General features: G+C 44.1%; 1 protein-coding gene across 2 annotated transcripts in view; it reads right to left on the reverse strand.

Moving 5' to 3' along the window:
• ACVR2A (activin A receptor type 2A) overlaps positions 1–11,004 on the reverse strand; it is an 83,422-nt gene extending 72,418 nt beyond the window's left edge. The window contains exon 1 of one of the 2 annotated variants that reach the window (XM_048485463.1): positions 8,950–11,004. In XM_048485463.1, coding sequence (XP_048341420.1) covers positions 8,950–9,004 — 55 coding nt within the window. In that variant the 5' untranslated portion in view covers positions 9,005–11,004. The remainder of the gene's footprint in view (positions 1–8,949) is intronic. The other variant, XM_048485464.1, reaches the window with a different exon arrangement.
• Between the last annotated feature and the right edge of the window lie 5,688 nt (positions 11,005–16,692).

Below are 16,692 nucleotides of genomic sequence, written 5' to 3' on the forward strand. Positions count from 1 at the left end.
TGGCCTAGAATGCTCGCCAGATGCATCCGAGACAGTTGTTTTCTGGAGATGAGTAGAGAAACTTTCTTCTGAATTTTGAGAGCCTTGGAAGGAAAAGGGAGTTTAATCTTGTGTCTACAACTACACCTAGGTGCTCCATTCTGCAAGTGGGTGTGAGAGAGCTTTTGGCGTAGTTTATTAGGAATCCGAATTGCTGAAGGGTTTGCTTTACCAATTGAACGTCTGCTAGTGCTTTGGTTTTGGATCGAATTAAGTTATCGTCCAAATATGGATGGATGTGGATTCCCTGTTGTCTTAGTCGAATTATGAGGGGCAGTAGAATTTTGGAGAAAACTCAGGGGGCAGATGCGAGCCTGAAGGGTAAAGCCTTGAACTGGAAGTGTTCCTGATTCACAGCAAAATGGAGAAACTTTCTGTGGTTTGGGTGGATGGGGACATGGAGGGTGAGGTTGAGGGAAGTGAGGTCAAGGAAAGTGAGGAATTCCCCTTCCCTGATGGATGCTGTGATCGTGCGCAGCGTTTCCATCTTGAATTTCGCGACCCTTATGTGTACATTTACATATTGTAGATTGAGGATCGCCCTCCAGTCCCCTGATTTTTTCAGGACTGTGAAGAAGTGTGAGTAAGTTCCAGCGTGCCTGTGGAGTCCGCTAGAAATGAGGCACCTATTTTTACTCTGTCAATACCCTCTTTGATGGTTCTGTGCTCGGGAGGAAGGAGCTCTGAAATCCTCTTTAGCCAAGCCAGGAGTGCTCTGACCACAGTTGCAGAAGGCAGGAGGGCCTTCATAGACATGGCCAAGCCATGTGCTCTTTTGAGATGCACATCGGCTTTCCTGTCCTGGGCATCTTTAATGGAGCCATCCCCATCTCTGGAGACCAGACTGCCAGATTGGATGGAAGCAATAGGTGCATCCACTAGAGGGACCTGTAGGCATTTGTTTATGTAGTTTGGAAGGGCATATAGCTTTTTGGCTAATGGAGGGACGTTCTTGCTGACGGTGGGATTTTGCTACTCTTTCCTTATTCTTTTTTCAAAAGCTTCTGGGATTGGAAAGCAGGATTTATCAGTCCCATCCTGAGGAAAATAGTCCTGGTTCCCTTTAGGTCTGCCCTGAATAAGTTTAAGTTGCTGCAAATTTGGGACCTCCTCTGTTTCTGCAGAGTCTTGCAAATCCAAAGCCGAAATAGTCTTGGAAATAAGGAACGGCAGGTCCTCAACTTTGAAAAATTGGAGTATGATCGTTAAGTATGATCGTAGGCCTCGACCTGACCCTCTTCTGAGGCGGAGAATTGCTCCGTCTGTTCTTGACATTCCCCCTCGCTAAGGTTTGCATCACTATCATGAAGTTGTGCTGACTGAGGGCCTCCAGCTGGGCAGCCTAGTTCATGAACTGCGGTGCTCTGTTGTTGACTGAGTTGCTGAATAATTAGGTTAGCAAACTGCAAAGGGGAGCGGGTACTCCAAGCCCCTGGGTTGTCTGACAAGGTGGGGTTGACCTGTCCTCCCTCCTGTGGGGCACCAGGGTTGGACTGCGTAATGTTAACATTTCCCTCTGAACTAGGTACTTGCCGTGATTCAGGAGGCTGCTATATCTCAGTCTCGACGTGCTTACGCTTCTTGGTCGCCTTGCGCCCCTGGTTGGCATTAGGAGACCCCGCGCGTTTAGAGCTGTTGCCCTTGTGCGGTCGGGGTTGTTGGTCCACCGATTTATAGCGCCCAGATTTGAACTGCTGACAGTTGGACGTGGAGGCTTTGCTTTCAGAAGGAGCATTCCTACCTGACCCTGGCTGGGAGGAGGAAGCTCTGGCCATCGAGGCTCTTGTAGACTCTGCGGCTGTGCGTGTGAAAGTCTCTCCCTTGGGAGAGAAGTGGCCGTCTGCCGTCCTTGTCGCCAACTGTGTAGAAGTGCCTCGCAAGGAACGGCCCGCCTTGCCAAAAACAGCCTCCTGGAACCGCTGCGCAAAGCGCAGGTTCTCTCAGGCAAGGAAAAGCGGCGTTCAAAATGGCGCCCGCTCAGTCGAGCAAGTCCCCGAGAGGGAACTGAAGGATCTGCGTTGCTCCCACAACAACAATGCGGGAAAAGAAGGGGAGGGAGGGAGGAAAGGTAAGACACACCAACACGAGGAAAAAATAACAAGGGAAGCAAAAAACTAGAGCCCGGCCAAAAAACGCTGAGGAGCTCTAAGAAAACCCTTGCACTCCTTCAGAGGCAGGAAGTCAACAGGAGACTTAACCTCCGGCAAGGGGTCAACGGGAAGCAATCGTTTTTAAAAGATCCTGCCTCCTGGTAGCAGAGAACAGGAATACCCATCAGAGACTTTCTACGTCTCCTGGAGAAGCTGCATTCGCCACAAAAGTACAACATGGAGACCCTTTAGATGTCACTTACTATCTGATGCTACTATGGAGTTTATTTATTACTATCCTTATGCCTGTTTGGACTCTGTCCACAGTGCAATGCCAATAATGTGCTGTACCTCCAACACTACCACCAGCTGCAGTGACCAGTATGCATCTTAGTGCCCTGCTGTGAGGTTGACAGTTCTCTTGTTGCTTTTTTTCAAGACTCAACGGAAAGTTATCCAACTAACCCAGCTACGGAGCAACTCTATGTGTTGTCTGTTAGTTCAACCTGAAAAGACACACAATCCATACTAGAGCAAGAGAACTGTCAACCTTTGCTTTCAGTACTCCTCTGATATAATTCAACCAATGTATAAATTGTGACAAAGAAGTGTGTGGAGTTTGAGAGACTCACTGTGGGAGGGGATTATGGGATGCTCCAATATATGTACAGGTATGTTCTTGCCATCCACTGATACTAACTGGGACATGATAAGCCATGTAACTTGCAAAAGGCTGGGGACAGGGAGAACGGACTGAATGTCAAGGTTGCTTGGGCAAATGGCAATAATGAGCTCTGAGTGGAGTATGGAGGTCTGCCAGCCAAAATGATGGAGCAGTCGATCAGTGGCCTATTTCAAGTGATTGTAGGATGAGAGAAAATTTCAGTTGTGTTTGAGGACTTGGTCCAGACTGCCTCAGTGATATCATCTTGGGGATTTTTAATTAAAGGCCTTCGTATGCTATCCTGACACATTTCTACAGTACCATGTTTTTCTTTGAAGATTTTGCGCACCATGTGGCTGGTACTGATGGCAGTGCTGCCAGTGGCTGCCAAATCCCTATGCTGTGCCTTGTTCCTTTGTACTGATTTCGGTAGAGAGCTGTTCCCTTATCTGCGAGATATGGGAGACTCTCATAGCTGCTTTGCCTGTTGCTGGCCAAAAGATAAGCTTTGCCTTCTTGACAGTATCCCCCAGAGGTGGGATGCAGCCTATTTGCACCTATTCGGTAGAACCGGTTACGAAAATTTTCCTCAGTTTGGAAAATTGGTTATTAATGATTAACTCCACTAGGGACAGGGGGTAATCTCTGTCCGTGGGTACAACAAATGTCGTCAAGTGGGAGATGCAAAATCGCCCCCAGGGCCCCCTGCCCCCCATGGCACCCCCCACGTGTGTATAAACTGTATGAAATAATACAATATATAGTAATTCTATTTTTTTTGTTCATTGGTATAAAGGTTGGGAAAGAACTATAGGTAAAGATTTTTCATTTTCTTTTTTTCCCTTGAAATTTATATTAAAAAGAGAGGAGTTTAAACTACTCTTTTAGATTAAGGATTTTGGATCTCTCCCTCTGTTAGTTTTCTTTCAAGTGGAATAGATAAAGTAGTTATAGGAATCTGAAGGGGGAGTAGAAAGTAGGGAGGGAGGGAAATATGGGAAGGAGGGAGGCAATATAGGATGTTTTAGTTGGGGGGATTGAGAGAGATAGACAATTAGATATGTTTGTAATAGGTTAACAATTGTAAACAGTTTTTGTTTCTCTCCTTATGTTATTATTTAAAATCAATCAATATAATTATATTAAAAAGAAATAATACACTACCATACGGTATATTGCTTTTTTAATACTTTAAACAGTCATTATTTGAATCTAAAGGCGAGACAAAGGGGAACTGCACCTGGGGCGGGCGAGCCCTGCGTCCTTGCCACAGCCCGCCCAGGAATGCCCTGCCCCTGGAATGCATGGCCACGCCCCATTGTGCCCTGCCCAGCCCCATTATAAGAACATAAGAACAAGCCAGCTGGATCAGACCAGAGTCCATCTAGTCCAGCTCTCTGCTACTCGCAGTGGCCCACCAGGTGCCTTTGGGAGCTCACATGCAGGATGTGAAAGCAATGGCCTTCTGCGGCTGTTGCTCCCGCTACGCCACTGTTTGAATCCCACCACCATTGGAACCTGTTACTAAAATTTTTGAATCCCACCACTGGTATCCCCCTAAGTGGCAGCAGAACCTTGTTTGCCACTTGGGTGTCCTTACACAGTGCACTACTGAGGGGACTGATAAAACTGCTTTCTAGAAGGTACAGATCAGTGCCCCCCCCCATTTGTGCCCCAGTGTTTGCATAGTCTTTGTCTGGGAGAAGGCTTGGGCTCTTACTCTCTGCCCAGCCATGTATCTGAGCCCTTGTGTAGTAGACATCTTTGATATTCTACAGACAACGCCTACTCTGAGTGAACTACAGATGCATGCAGAAGCGGCAGCTACAGTGGCCATGATTCGAGGGACTTGAACCCACATCGGCAGATCTCAGTGGACTATCATCACTCTAGGATTTCTCCCTGTCACACCACAGTGCTCTTTCGCAGAGGGTTCTGCATATGGGCAGCGATGCCCTTTCCTGACATCACCAGGGTGTGGTTGGCCATTTCAGTCTTTGTCATCAATGCATGGACAGCACACCAATCCATGATTAGTGGCTTGCAGGAGGGTTGCTATGGACTCTAGTACACTCACTGTGTTCCCTGTACCTGGTGGAGGTGTCCTATTTCCCCTCTGCAGAGTATGCACATGGTATCTCTGAGCAGTACCAGGGACTCTTGATTGGTCTGCTGAAGGATTAAGGCAGTTTCATGATGAATGTACCAGGTTCACAAAAAGCACCATCAAATTGGAAGGAACACCCAGTAAAGTTAAGATACTTTAAACGTTGGACCATTTGCACTAAATATCTGGACAGGCAGATACTCAAAGTGCTTTAACAATGCAAAACAAGGACTGTGAAACAGAGTCTAAGATGAAGAAATGTAAACAGGAACATCTATTTCTAGGTGATAGTTGATAATATGGAACTTTTTAGTTACCTGTTATGGTGTTATTGTCATGGCTTTCGTGGTTGAAATGGATTTGATGAGAGAAATGAAATGGCAGAAAGAATGTGTATCTTGGTCTTCTCCCTTCCCACAAGCTCTGATTTGATCTTTAGCAATACCATAGTGGAAATGTCTGTCACTTGAACACATTAGCAAAACTCTAAAAGAAATCTGGGAAGCTCAACTTTGAATCTTGTAACCAAGTGTGCCAAGCATGGACAACAATTTCATTACTCAACCTAAGCTATTCAAACAAACAGAATCTGAATGCCAAAGCTACTACAAAGGATCGTACCAAAACTACAGTGGTCTTCCTTACAGCTGTGGTTGTGTCTTTACATTAAAATTTCCGCCTGCTTATTGACACAGCAAAAGAAAACTATACCAGTTATAACAAAATCTGAAAGTTAAATGATAACTACGTAGTCTAGGAAAACAGCATGCTCTGAAGTCCATTACTAATACAACTTCTGAAAACAGTTTAACATAAAAATTACATTAGGCTATAAAGCAATTAAACATAGTTAAAGCCACAACATTTTTTTCCACAAATCATTTTTATATTTCCAACAAAGTAGCATTGGACTACTGATATACAAATACAAGTTCCCCTATCTTGCTTTCTCAAACTCTCCCAGAACTTCAGTCTAACAGTGTGTGAACTTCACACTCCACTGTATTTCTGGAATTATCTGAAAATTTAAATTACCAGTACTCAACAAATAATGCTACACTGAAACAGAGAGAAAAGTGGCTTCTTTTTAAAGTTACTGATTCCCTTCTACCAACATGTCCAAGCACATGTTCTCCACCGAAAATCACTGCCTTTTGTGAAAATTTTTTAAAAGGTTCCCTTAGTTTAATAACTGAAGGATTACCCTCACAATAGAAAGCTGAAGTAGGTTAGAGTTAGTCTAATACCTTGGAGACCTGGGTTCAAATCCCCCCTCTGCCATGGAAGCTTGCTGGATGATCATGAGTCAGTCAAATACACATACTCTGCTTAACCTATCTCAAAAAATTTGTTGTGAAGATAAAATGGAGATGTGGAGCAGGTTGTACACCACTTTGACTTCCCGCCAGGAGAAAAGTGAGGTATAAACAGTTAAAGAAAGAAAAGGCTAACTGGCTCTTTCAAGTAAGATTTTTTGGGAACAACTCCAAAAAGCAAGTTCCAAAGTTTACCTCATACAAATTTTGGCCTTGGCAACTACTGAAGTAACTCATGGGGCAAAATCAAAACAAAACAAAACCTCACTGTATGTTATGTAACTAAAGAGTTTATTCTGAGGAAAACAAAAAAAGCGTTTAAATGCCCAGCAATGCATATATTGCAGCCATAAGAGAATCCTTCCAAACCATTAACGGTCCCTAATAAAATCAATTTTAGTTTTGAATTTTGTTAGGGCACGATACACAAATTCTCTACAGTAAAGTCTTCAACCTGGGTTTGTTCTAAAATTGTGATTACATAAAGAATTATAGTATAGACTACTGTACTGATTAGCTACTACTTCACAGTATTTATTCCTAATGCTTCAGGGTCACCCTTTTACAGCTTGACCTTAAGTATGTTTACACAGAAGTAAATCTTCATTTTCAGTGGTACTCGCTTCCTGGTGAGCTGAACAGTGACAGAGAAAGCAATGTCTTTCCCTATATACATAAAATGGGAGTGTCTGCATATTTTCAGCAAAGCTTGATATCCAATGAAAATGAAGGAACCACAGTGTACACATTAGAAAGCTGGAAAGAACTAATAATGCATAAATACCATGATCCTATTTCAAAAGCATTTGGGAAGGCATTTTTACACTGATACACATAGCTAGGGGCTCTATTCTTGAAGCAAGAATGATTAAAAACCTAGCAATACCAAACTAAATGCTTTAGTCTGCATTCATTAACAAACTTTGGCGATGAATGTTATTGAAAAGTTTATTTAATGTTTCCTACTCTTCTCCTTGGAAATATTACTTACGAATGTGAAACTATGCCTAGTTTCATAACGTCAGTATTAAAGGAATATAAATCAACTCCATAGTGAATTTACTTTATTTCCACATGGCCACTTTTCTTAACAAGAATTTTTACCCTTTTGTCCACCACAACACCACAAATTTTAATCAACTGGTATCCAAGTTGGATCTACAGCAGAGCATATGACAAAACAGAAGCTCAGCTCAACTACATTAAAAATAACAAGCTATGTTTATTCCTTACATAAAATTTCCTTTACTGAATATCTTTTAAAACTGCTTCACAATCACACCTCTCTGCAGAGCAAGTTCAATTTTTAGTGCCAGACACAGGAGCAAGAATTCTGTAAATGGGTGATCTTGAGACTCTTGACCAGATCAAAGGCAGCAATCCTCAGCATACTTAGCCAGGAAGTGAGCCCCACTGAAGTCAGAAGAACCCACTTTCAAGTTGAGATTCAGTTAAGGATGGAAATCAGGCACTTTAAGAGAGTCACTTGCCCATTTAGTCACTGGAATGGTAATAAACCTGATTAAAGAGACTGGGAAGGAGCAAAAAGACTTTTTGATAAAATGCAAATGAACACCCAACAATGAAAAGACGAAGATCCAAACAAAGCTCCAAACAAAATCTAAAGTTTAGCATTTAAAAGCAAAATGGGGAACGAATATTCTACACTACATTTGTATAGAAAAGCGAGCTAGTTTACAAGCATCACTTGGGTTTGCTGAAAGGTATGGTAACATCTCATTTGCTGGAATATTATGCCAAGCTAAGACTCATGCAGCTAGTTTTTTCCTTTTAGCAAGCATGAGTTCTGTTTGGTATTTAGCAGTGTTCGGCATTTCACAGCACAGTCAACCCACACAGAACAGATCAATAACATTACAGACACAAGACTAGACTGTATCCATTTAATAACCGCAAGTAAGTGTACCATTCAGCAAAATCTTACACAAGTTTCACAACTGCTGGAGAGAAGGAGCAAATGAGAAATATGAAGATGAAATCATAACCTGCTTTTACTACCCATTCAATTATAAAAAGCTTTTTCACCTTTCAATTAAGATTCAGACCATTTTTTACTAAAGAAAACTGGGCAGTTATCCTATCCATTACTAGCTGTACACTGTATCTTCATGGAGAGATAGGATTTCCCGTACTTGGAACAGCATAAAGCAGTCCAACCACTGGTTGCTGCCCAGAAAACATTTCCCTGTGACAAAAACCTGATCAACTTACGTCTTATAACAAAATGATTTTGGTTGCAAATCCCGGAGTTCAATGTTTTCACATAGAATCCAACTCATTAGTGGAGGTAAAATCAAGAGCTTTATTTTTTTAACTGCACATAGGTTTTAAAAATATTTTCATTCAAAAGTATTCAGCAGTATCTTCTGACTCAGTATTCTTAATTCTCTGATAAGAAAATGTAACACTGAATACATATCACATTCAACTAGTTATTATAACCATCACCTTTCAAAATTTCTTGAAGCCAAAAAACATTTCACTACTGTTTCATAACACCACAAACTAGTAGCTTGAACTACCTGTATAGGACACCAACTTATGAAGTAGAAAGGCTCAGCTGCAGACTTCAAAGATAATGAAAGCAACACATTGCTGTGGTTGAAAGGAAGTGCTCAACAAGCAGAAACAAACCAGCGTAATCATTTCAACCTCAAGTACTATTTTGAGGATTACTAAAGTCTAATCAAGGGAAAGAAACCATGCACTTACCTGAAGAACAGGAGATAAGAAAAACAGCAAACACCAACTTTGTAGCAGCTCCCATTTTCCAAACAATCAGAACCGATACAAAGGAATTCTATATATCCAAGATTCTAGGTCGCCCAAATATGAAAATTCTTGTCTCTCCTTGATGAAACTATCTATAGCAACATATTTGTGCATTTATTTGTCCATAGGTGTAAAAATGGATTCTGCTTTATCAGTCTATCCAGCTTTTCTGTAGCCACTGTGAGAAAGGGATGTATATATTTGGGAATCTGAACGTCATTTGGCTTCTATACAAATGGTGGCAAAATTAAATTCACAAAAACACGGTAAATACCCAGTTCAAAAGGTCAGGATGAAACAGTTGAGTATTAAGCAAATAACTGAGTCAAGAGCACCTTCCCCTCTTCACTTTGAGAACTGCAAGGAGTCAGTCACAGATGCTGGAACCAGGCAAAATGCACAAATATTAGTAAACAATACTTTCGTCTTCACACATCTTTTATAGCATGTAGTGTTTCAGTGAGAGATAGCTGTCTCAGGTTCAAGTGTCAACCCAACTACACCCTCAAGGAAAATGGTAACTGTAACTTAATGCAAAAATGTTTTAAAATTAAGCAGGATGTGAAACACTGATGTTTCCTATTAATGACACAGAGAGTAACCCACAGGGATGAGGACAGCAGAGATTAAAAAACTTGTCAAATCTACACAGCAGGACAAATTGTGGGGAACCACTCTTCCTTCCTTATCTAATTAACCAAAGATGAACATTTGCATTTGTCCACGCTCCTTTGCTTTTGCCCACGCAAGGGAAGAAATTACATGTTCCAGACGCTTGCTGGGCAGTCAAGGAAAATTTCAGACTCTTCAGAGAACTTCCCCAACCTATGCAGCCGCTCGAGCCTATAGTTTAAGACACCCCTACTTGGTATTTAAACCACAACAAAGCAGTGGAAGGGATAGGAAGGTTACGCTGCATCCAGCTGCTACAAAAAAATGTCTTCGCTGTTCTTTAAATAAAAACCCACCACACACACACACGACTTCTTGAAAGGCTTGTGAAAAAAATCTTCATTTAAGTGGTGGTGTATGGCAGTCTTAAGCACTGGAGTCGAAGCAGATGAAACGACGTTTTATAACCAGAGGTGGGCAATTAGGTCTTCTCGAGAGGCCAGGCTGGTGGGTCGCAGGGATTCCTCAGGCTTGTGGTGTAGGCTCCTCAAACCGTGACAGATGCAAACCTCCTTCTCTTTCTCCCCTCCAACTCTTCAAGGGCTCCCCATTTCCCACAGGCTCGTGTGCCCCCCTCCCCCCGGTAGAGGCAGGACCCTCCGCACACGTTATCCAACTCGGCTTTTGTTTTCCTTCTCCTCCCTCCTTCTCCTCCTTCGCCTCTCCCCCTTGGAAACCACACTCGCAGCCAGCAGGCGAGAGCGGGGCGGGCGAGGGCACGGAGCCTGGTCAATCCTCGCTCGCCTTTCTCTTCCCCCCCGCCTCGTGCCTCCCACACAGCGTCTTCCAGGCGAGCCCGGTGCAGAGAGCCGGCCAAAGCAGGCGGAAGCGAGGGGAGCCTTTCTCGCTGTTCCCTCCTTCTAGCTCTTTTCCTCCGGCGGCGAAGAAGCAGCAGGCTCCCACCCGCCAGGCTCCCGGCAGCCGGAAGCGCGGCTGAACCCAACTTTGCACCCCCGAGAATGAAGTTGAAGCGCCGTCCAGAGGGAAGGGCCGAGGCGATTTGCTTCCTCAGGGCGGCTTCGCAGGGAGCGGAAGAGACGGAGGGAGAAGGAACCGGCTTTATCGCAGTCCGGGCCTCGGCGGCAGCGCGGAATAATCTCGCTGCGCCCCTGTGGTAATTTCATAGCGACCCATTCACTCGCGCGGTGAGGAGAAGGGACCCAAGATGGCGGCGCCCGGCCGATTGTTTTTGTTTCCACCTCGCTTTTTTTTACCCCTCCCCCCCACTCCCTGCTCGCTCCCGCGCGCGCCTCCGCTGTCTTTTCGCTCAACCAGGCCCAACGGTGGCCGTCACAGCGGCGCGCGAGAGACTTCGTGGGCGTGTGTGCGCGCGCGCGCACGCCTGGGCGCTCTGCCTTCGCTTCTGTTCCTTGATTGGCAGCCCGAGCTAGCCACTCTGAGCAAAGAGGAGCGCACGATCGGGCCTCAGTCACGTGATGTTGTGCGACCGCCTCTCGTCTTCCACCCCTCTATTGGGCGGGGTTCGGCCGTGGTGACGCTCCCCGCTTGACCCTGTGCGTGTTCACTCGGGAGTAAGGCCCCAGCACTCAACGGAGCGTGCATGTATGTCAACGGGCAGGGGATTGCAGCCTTTGCGTGATTTGCTGTCCTCTGTGCGTTTGCACAGAAGTGGAGTGGCTGTTGTGGGTTTTCCGGGATGCGTGGCCGTGATGTACCAGACCACGGCTGCACACCCTGGAAAACTTACAACAGTCCGTTGATCCCAGCCGTTCACTTCCCAGTGACCCTATGCAGTTTCGCCTCTTTGAGATTTCTTTCAATACAGTCTATACACAGCGCTTGGAAATGGTTTCCTGGAGCAGTTATACTCGTGGGAAGCCTACAGTAGCCGAGGCTAGAAATCCCAAAGAAATAAGGAATTCTGAAATGGAATGAGAAGCCACCCCTTTGCCAAGAACAAATACGAATAAGGAAATCATATATATTCACCACTTTTCCTTCACTGTATTTGTGGGCCAGAACCCATCATCAAGAGAGTTAGTGCAGAGTATCTTCATGAGTGGCTAATTACATATTAATTATTAAAGATAAAGGGTATTAAAAATGCATAGAGGTAGGTGGTGTAATTTGTACATTTTCTTCAACTACATAATTAGGAAACCAAATTCAAGATTAGAAATTGACACTATTTTGTCTCTGGGTGGGGGATGAACACAACCTATCCACACATACTGGTCAGCAAGATTATCAATTTACAAAAGTTCAAACTTTGTGCCCATGTAGCAGACTACTAGTTTCCTTATCGCTAGGTACTAAGTCTGGACAAAAGATAGTTTCATATTTCAGATGTCAATAATAAGGGATGACTGCTTGGCTATTATGGAATCCCACATTAAGGTTAATATTAGTGCCACATGAGACAATTTTGCTTTGGGCTTCATAGAGAAAACCAAACTACAAACACAGAGATGAATCCTATAGTCAGTGGAAATCACTGATAGTTGCAAATCTTTGACACACACACAGGTTCCTTATTTACTCTTGGACAAGTGGTCTAACAGCCAATGTTTCACAGGTCACGCCCTACCCATGAAGTTAGTAGTGGCAACAAAACGTACTGCCCTGCCTCTTTTCTGAGTGCAGCTGTGCTAATTTTTGAAGGGGGGGGCTACAGCTCCTTCTCTCCCCCCACCTCCCCCAGTTCCTAACCCTTTTAGAAAGGACTGCTGCGGGAAGAGGAAACTCAGGAAGATTTGTGATTGTTATGCTAAGTCCAACCCACTGCAACAGATAGTTTTGGGACTTTTTGTCTCTTGAAATTTGGGGCTTATAACTTATAATTAAATAACAGCACCAGATGTATTGACACAAGAGAGTCAAAGTGCTTTTGGCCTTTCAGGGCTAATCCATGGAGGCTATGGTGGAAGATAACAAAATCCTGTCATATTCGAGCAAATGTGTTAAGTGCCATCAAGTCTTCTCAGATTCATGGCAACCCTATGAATCAATGTCCTCCAAAACATCCTATCATTAAAAGCCTTGCTCAGGGAGTCCAAGCAATTAGAAGGCTAATCATAGTTCTGTTTGTTTAAATTACGTTTGTGGGGAGAAAAGTGGGATGTAAATATTTAAATCATTAAGGAACAGTAAAATTATTTTTCTTATGTGCTCAGACTAAAATGTAGTCACAGGAAAGTCTTGCTTAGGTGTCATTGGTTATACGCTAGCTAGAAGGTGATTGCTCAGAGTCCGTTCATAAATGAGAGCCATTGGAATTGGCATCCAGGTACAGGTGTTATATAGCAGTTGTCATATGGAGCAACTGCTGCCTGTTGTCTGTTACCATGTAGCATCTACATCAAGAAGGGATCCTGAGAACAGTGGTATCTTGGGGTTCTGAAAACGTGGAGAAATCTGATAGTGGCTCCCCATCCTGTTTGGTTGGTGCATTCATTTTGAGTAGGGTATGCTATGCAGTCAGCAGGCACATGGACCTGAGTTGTAATTTAGAAGGCTTGCAAGGAACCTTTCACTTTAAGGAAGGTATTTATGGATATCATTGTGCTCCCCACCCCCCAGAAATAAGTAAACCAGGTTCACTGTATAACTAAGGCCATTTCCGCACGGGCGGAATATGGCGGCCTGGGAACGGTAAAAACGCCGTCCCAAGGCTGCCATTCGCACAGGGGGCGCAGCTGCATTGCAGCCGCGCCGCCCTAACGCCGCCCGACTGGCGTGAAGCCGGCGTTTCCAGAGTGCGCTGGGAAGCGCACTTTCCTGGGTACGCTGGCTTGAAGCCACTGCCGTGCGAACGGCAGCGGCTTCAAGGCGCCTCCCCCCCCCACTCCCTCCCTGCACTTACCTTGTCTCCAGGCCTCCGGCGTGTCGCCAAGGCCTGGGTTTCCAGTACGCCCTTCTGCTCTGCGCTAATTGAGCAGGCGCAGAGGGGCTCTGGGCCGGTCCTCAGTTCGCAGACGTGCCGGAGGCCCGGGGACATGCCGGGTCGGCTGGGCGATGGCACTCTGCAGCGCCGTCATCCCAGCTCTTTCTGGGACCGTCCATGCGGACGGTCCCAGTGTCGTCGGGTTGGCGCAAAATGCGTTGACCCAGCCGCTTCCGCCTCTGTGCGGAAACGGCCCAAGTTTAAGAAATACATGATGAAGCACATGTATTATAGTGCAATTCAGAGCCTTCCTCCAGAAGACTTTTTGGTGGCATGGTGAGGCCAAAAAAAAAAAAAAATCCTCGCCACTGGAAAGTGATCTATTAGGTTCGATGATCATATATGCCACCCAAAAGGGTAGCGTAAGTCACAGGTCTCGGCCACGTTATATCTGGAGAGAATACTGGGGTGGAAGCTGACTAATGTTGGCTCCGCCCCTGGCCGCACATCCAGAACACCTCCACTATGCCAGCCAGGCTCCAGTGGTGTGGGAACGGTGACACAGCGCTCTGCACAGTGTCCACGTGTCTAAGAGGGCCCCGGTGGCTGGCTAGCACAGCCCCACACTCCCTCCAGACATCGCTTCCTCTAATTCCCCTTGCATTGTGCCATTAACCTTCTAGTGCGTGTATTCATTCTTCTTTACTGATACCCCTTTGCTTTATTGAACGTGGTTAGTCATTAAGTCTTACCTTTGGAAGCTATGAACAAATGATAACTATTTGTTTCTTATATTTCTATCCCGCTGATCAGACAGTTGTCTCCTAAAGAGGTATGCCTCAATCAAGAGACACAGATCCAAGTCTTAGGATTAACAAGTAGAGGAAAAATTGAAGTGAAGAGGGACTCAGTTCAACAGGCTCAGAACAAAGTTATAATTAATATTTACTTGAGATGATCTTGCCTTTCAGGAATTGAACTGGGATGTTGCAACTATCCTGCTACCTTTATTTATTTTAAAACATTTTTGCAGTGCCTTTCCACCCAGTAGGGTCACAAGTGTGGTGGACAACAAAACATTAAACAATATTTTATATAAATAATTCAATTAATTAGAGTTGGGGATTTCTCACTGGAGATTTGTGGGCAGTGGCAGAAGTTGGCATTTCTTTCTAGTTTTGGTTTTAATTGTTTTCATAGTTTGCTTTTAAAAAAGATGGTTTCAACTGTTCGCTATCTTAATGGCCCTCATGGGACAGAAAGATGGGGTACAAATTATATATATACCTATATAGACTTCTAGAATACTAGGAAGTGTGACTGTCAGAGTTACATTTGCACTACTAGCTGGTGAAGTAATATGAAGGATAGGAAAGGACTGTAACCACTCAGTAGTAGTCTTCAACAGGTAGTTTGTGAGCCACCTATTGCTTACCAGCTGCTGAAAGTGGCTTGTGCAGCCCCTAGAAGACCTACCAGAAGATCATAAGAGAGAATGCTGGTGTAGTACCCAAAGACTTGAGAAGGTCAGTCTACTGACCTGCCAAATCTCTCAGAATGCGGAATTGGTTTCAGTCCTACTGTTAACTCAGGGAGGGACAGGTAATTGAATATTTTAACAGGGGAATATACATATATATGCACGCACACACACACACACAATGTTTTAGTAGCTCAAGGTGTTTTTCCTTATTTAGAAGGTGTTCTCTTTAGAGGTTAGTGACCTTTGCCCTAAATACATCATTGTCTGCAGCATTGTTAGAAAAGTGAGCATGGCTCTTAAAGCTTAGAAGCAATTACCTTTCCCGCAAGGTAGGCAAAATATAGTAAGTTGGCCCACCTATCACAAAGCCTTCAAAGGAGGAAGAGTCTCAGTTGGGAGCTGACAGTCTACTATAACCAGGCTCTTATTAAAAAGCATGCTGTACTAATCATTTTGTTAGTATAAGGTGTTGAATTGGACTCATGCCAAGCCTTTCACCCTGAAGTAATTGTATGGGAGTGTTCCCATGGAGAAAATGCATGTTCTTATTGCTCTGGGTTCTTTGAAGATCCTTACAGCTTAGAACATTGTGGCTACCCCATATGGCTGTTTCTCAGTTGTTAAAAATGTAGGATACTTTTTGCCCAGCTATGACTTAACGTAATTTCAACCTTTGTCAGAGTAGCCCAGGTTACAACTTAACACCACAAACTTCAGGGTGAGGCCAATGAGAACATTTGTGTCACCTGGATGAAACTAACATAGTTACAATTTGGACAACTAAAACTTTAATCTTGAACTTCTGGTGTAAGGTTAGAAAACTTAAAGTAATAGTATGTCCATATTATTTCACCAGGAATCTGGGGAATCACAGTAGTGAACTTAACATGAGTCCAATAACAAATAAACTCTGAGAGTATCTGTAGACACAGCTTCAAAGCCTAAAATCACCAACCCTTTTGGCATAAAGACATGACAGGAAGGAAAGAGTTCTCATCCTAACACCCACAGTAGTTGCTTGAAAGGAGGTATATGGCTTGGGTCATGTTGTAGGACTCTACTTTTGTGAGGGGAGGGAATTTGTTGCCAGGGAGGAGGAAGGAACAAGAAGCAAGCAACAGCAACATTTCCAGCAGCTTTTGACCCAGCCACCCATCTAATAACTCTGTGAGAAAGAGCACTGAGAAAGGAGTTTGGGTTCCAATGTGCAGAAGTGACCATCAGAACCATTTCCTGCAACAGTCATGTCACATTGCCCATCAGAAGGCAAAACAAATGTTTAGAACCATATTCTGCAACAGTCATGTCACAGGAACAGAAGAGGATCGTAAAGGAGCAGAACCCAAATGATCCAGTCCTCAGAGAAGTTCTGTTACCACACAGCCAAAGGAGAACCACACATCTTGGACTGAGTAATTGTAATTGTAAACTCTCACAGACCTACTACAGAGTAATTGTAAACTCTCACAAACTCAAGGAATTAGGATGTTGCATATGCAGCTGTGGCCTTTAAAAGCAGCACAGACCACCCACTGTAAAGGTCTAAAAAAAGCCACACCCACAGGCAAACCTAAAAAAATGGAATGAGAGAATGAATTGGAGAGATGCATGGATAAATAGCCCCACTTTGGCAATAGCATAATTGTCACATGATCAGGGAAGGTGTATTCATTTGCCCCTATCT

Source organism: Sphaerodactylus townsendi, linkage group LG02 (genome assembly GCF_021028975.2).
Source record: "Sphaerodactylus townsendi isolate TG3544 linkage group LG02, MPM_Stown_v2.3, whole genome shotgun sequence".
NCBI classification, from domain to species: domain Eukaryota; kingdom Metazoa; phylum Chordata; class Lepidosauria; order Squamata; family Sphaerodactylidae; genus Sphaerodactylus; species Sphaerodactylus townsendi.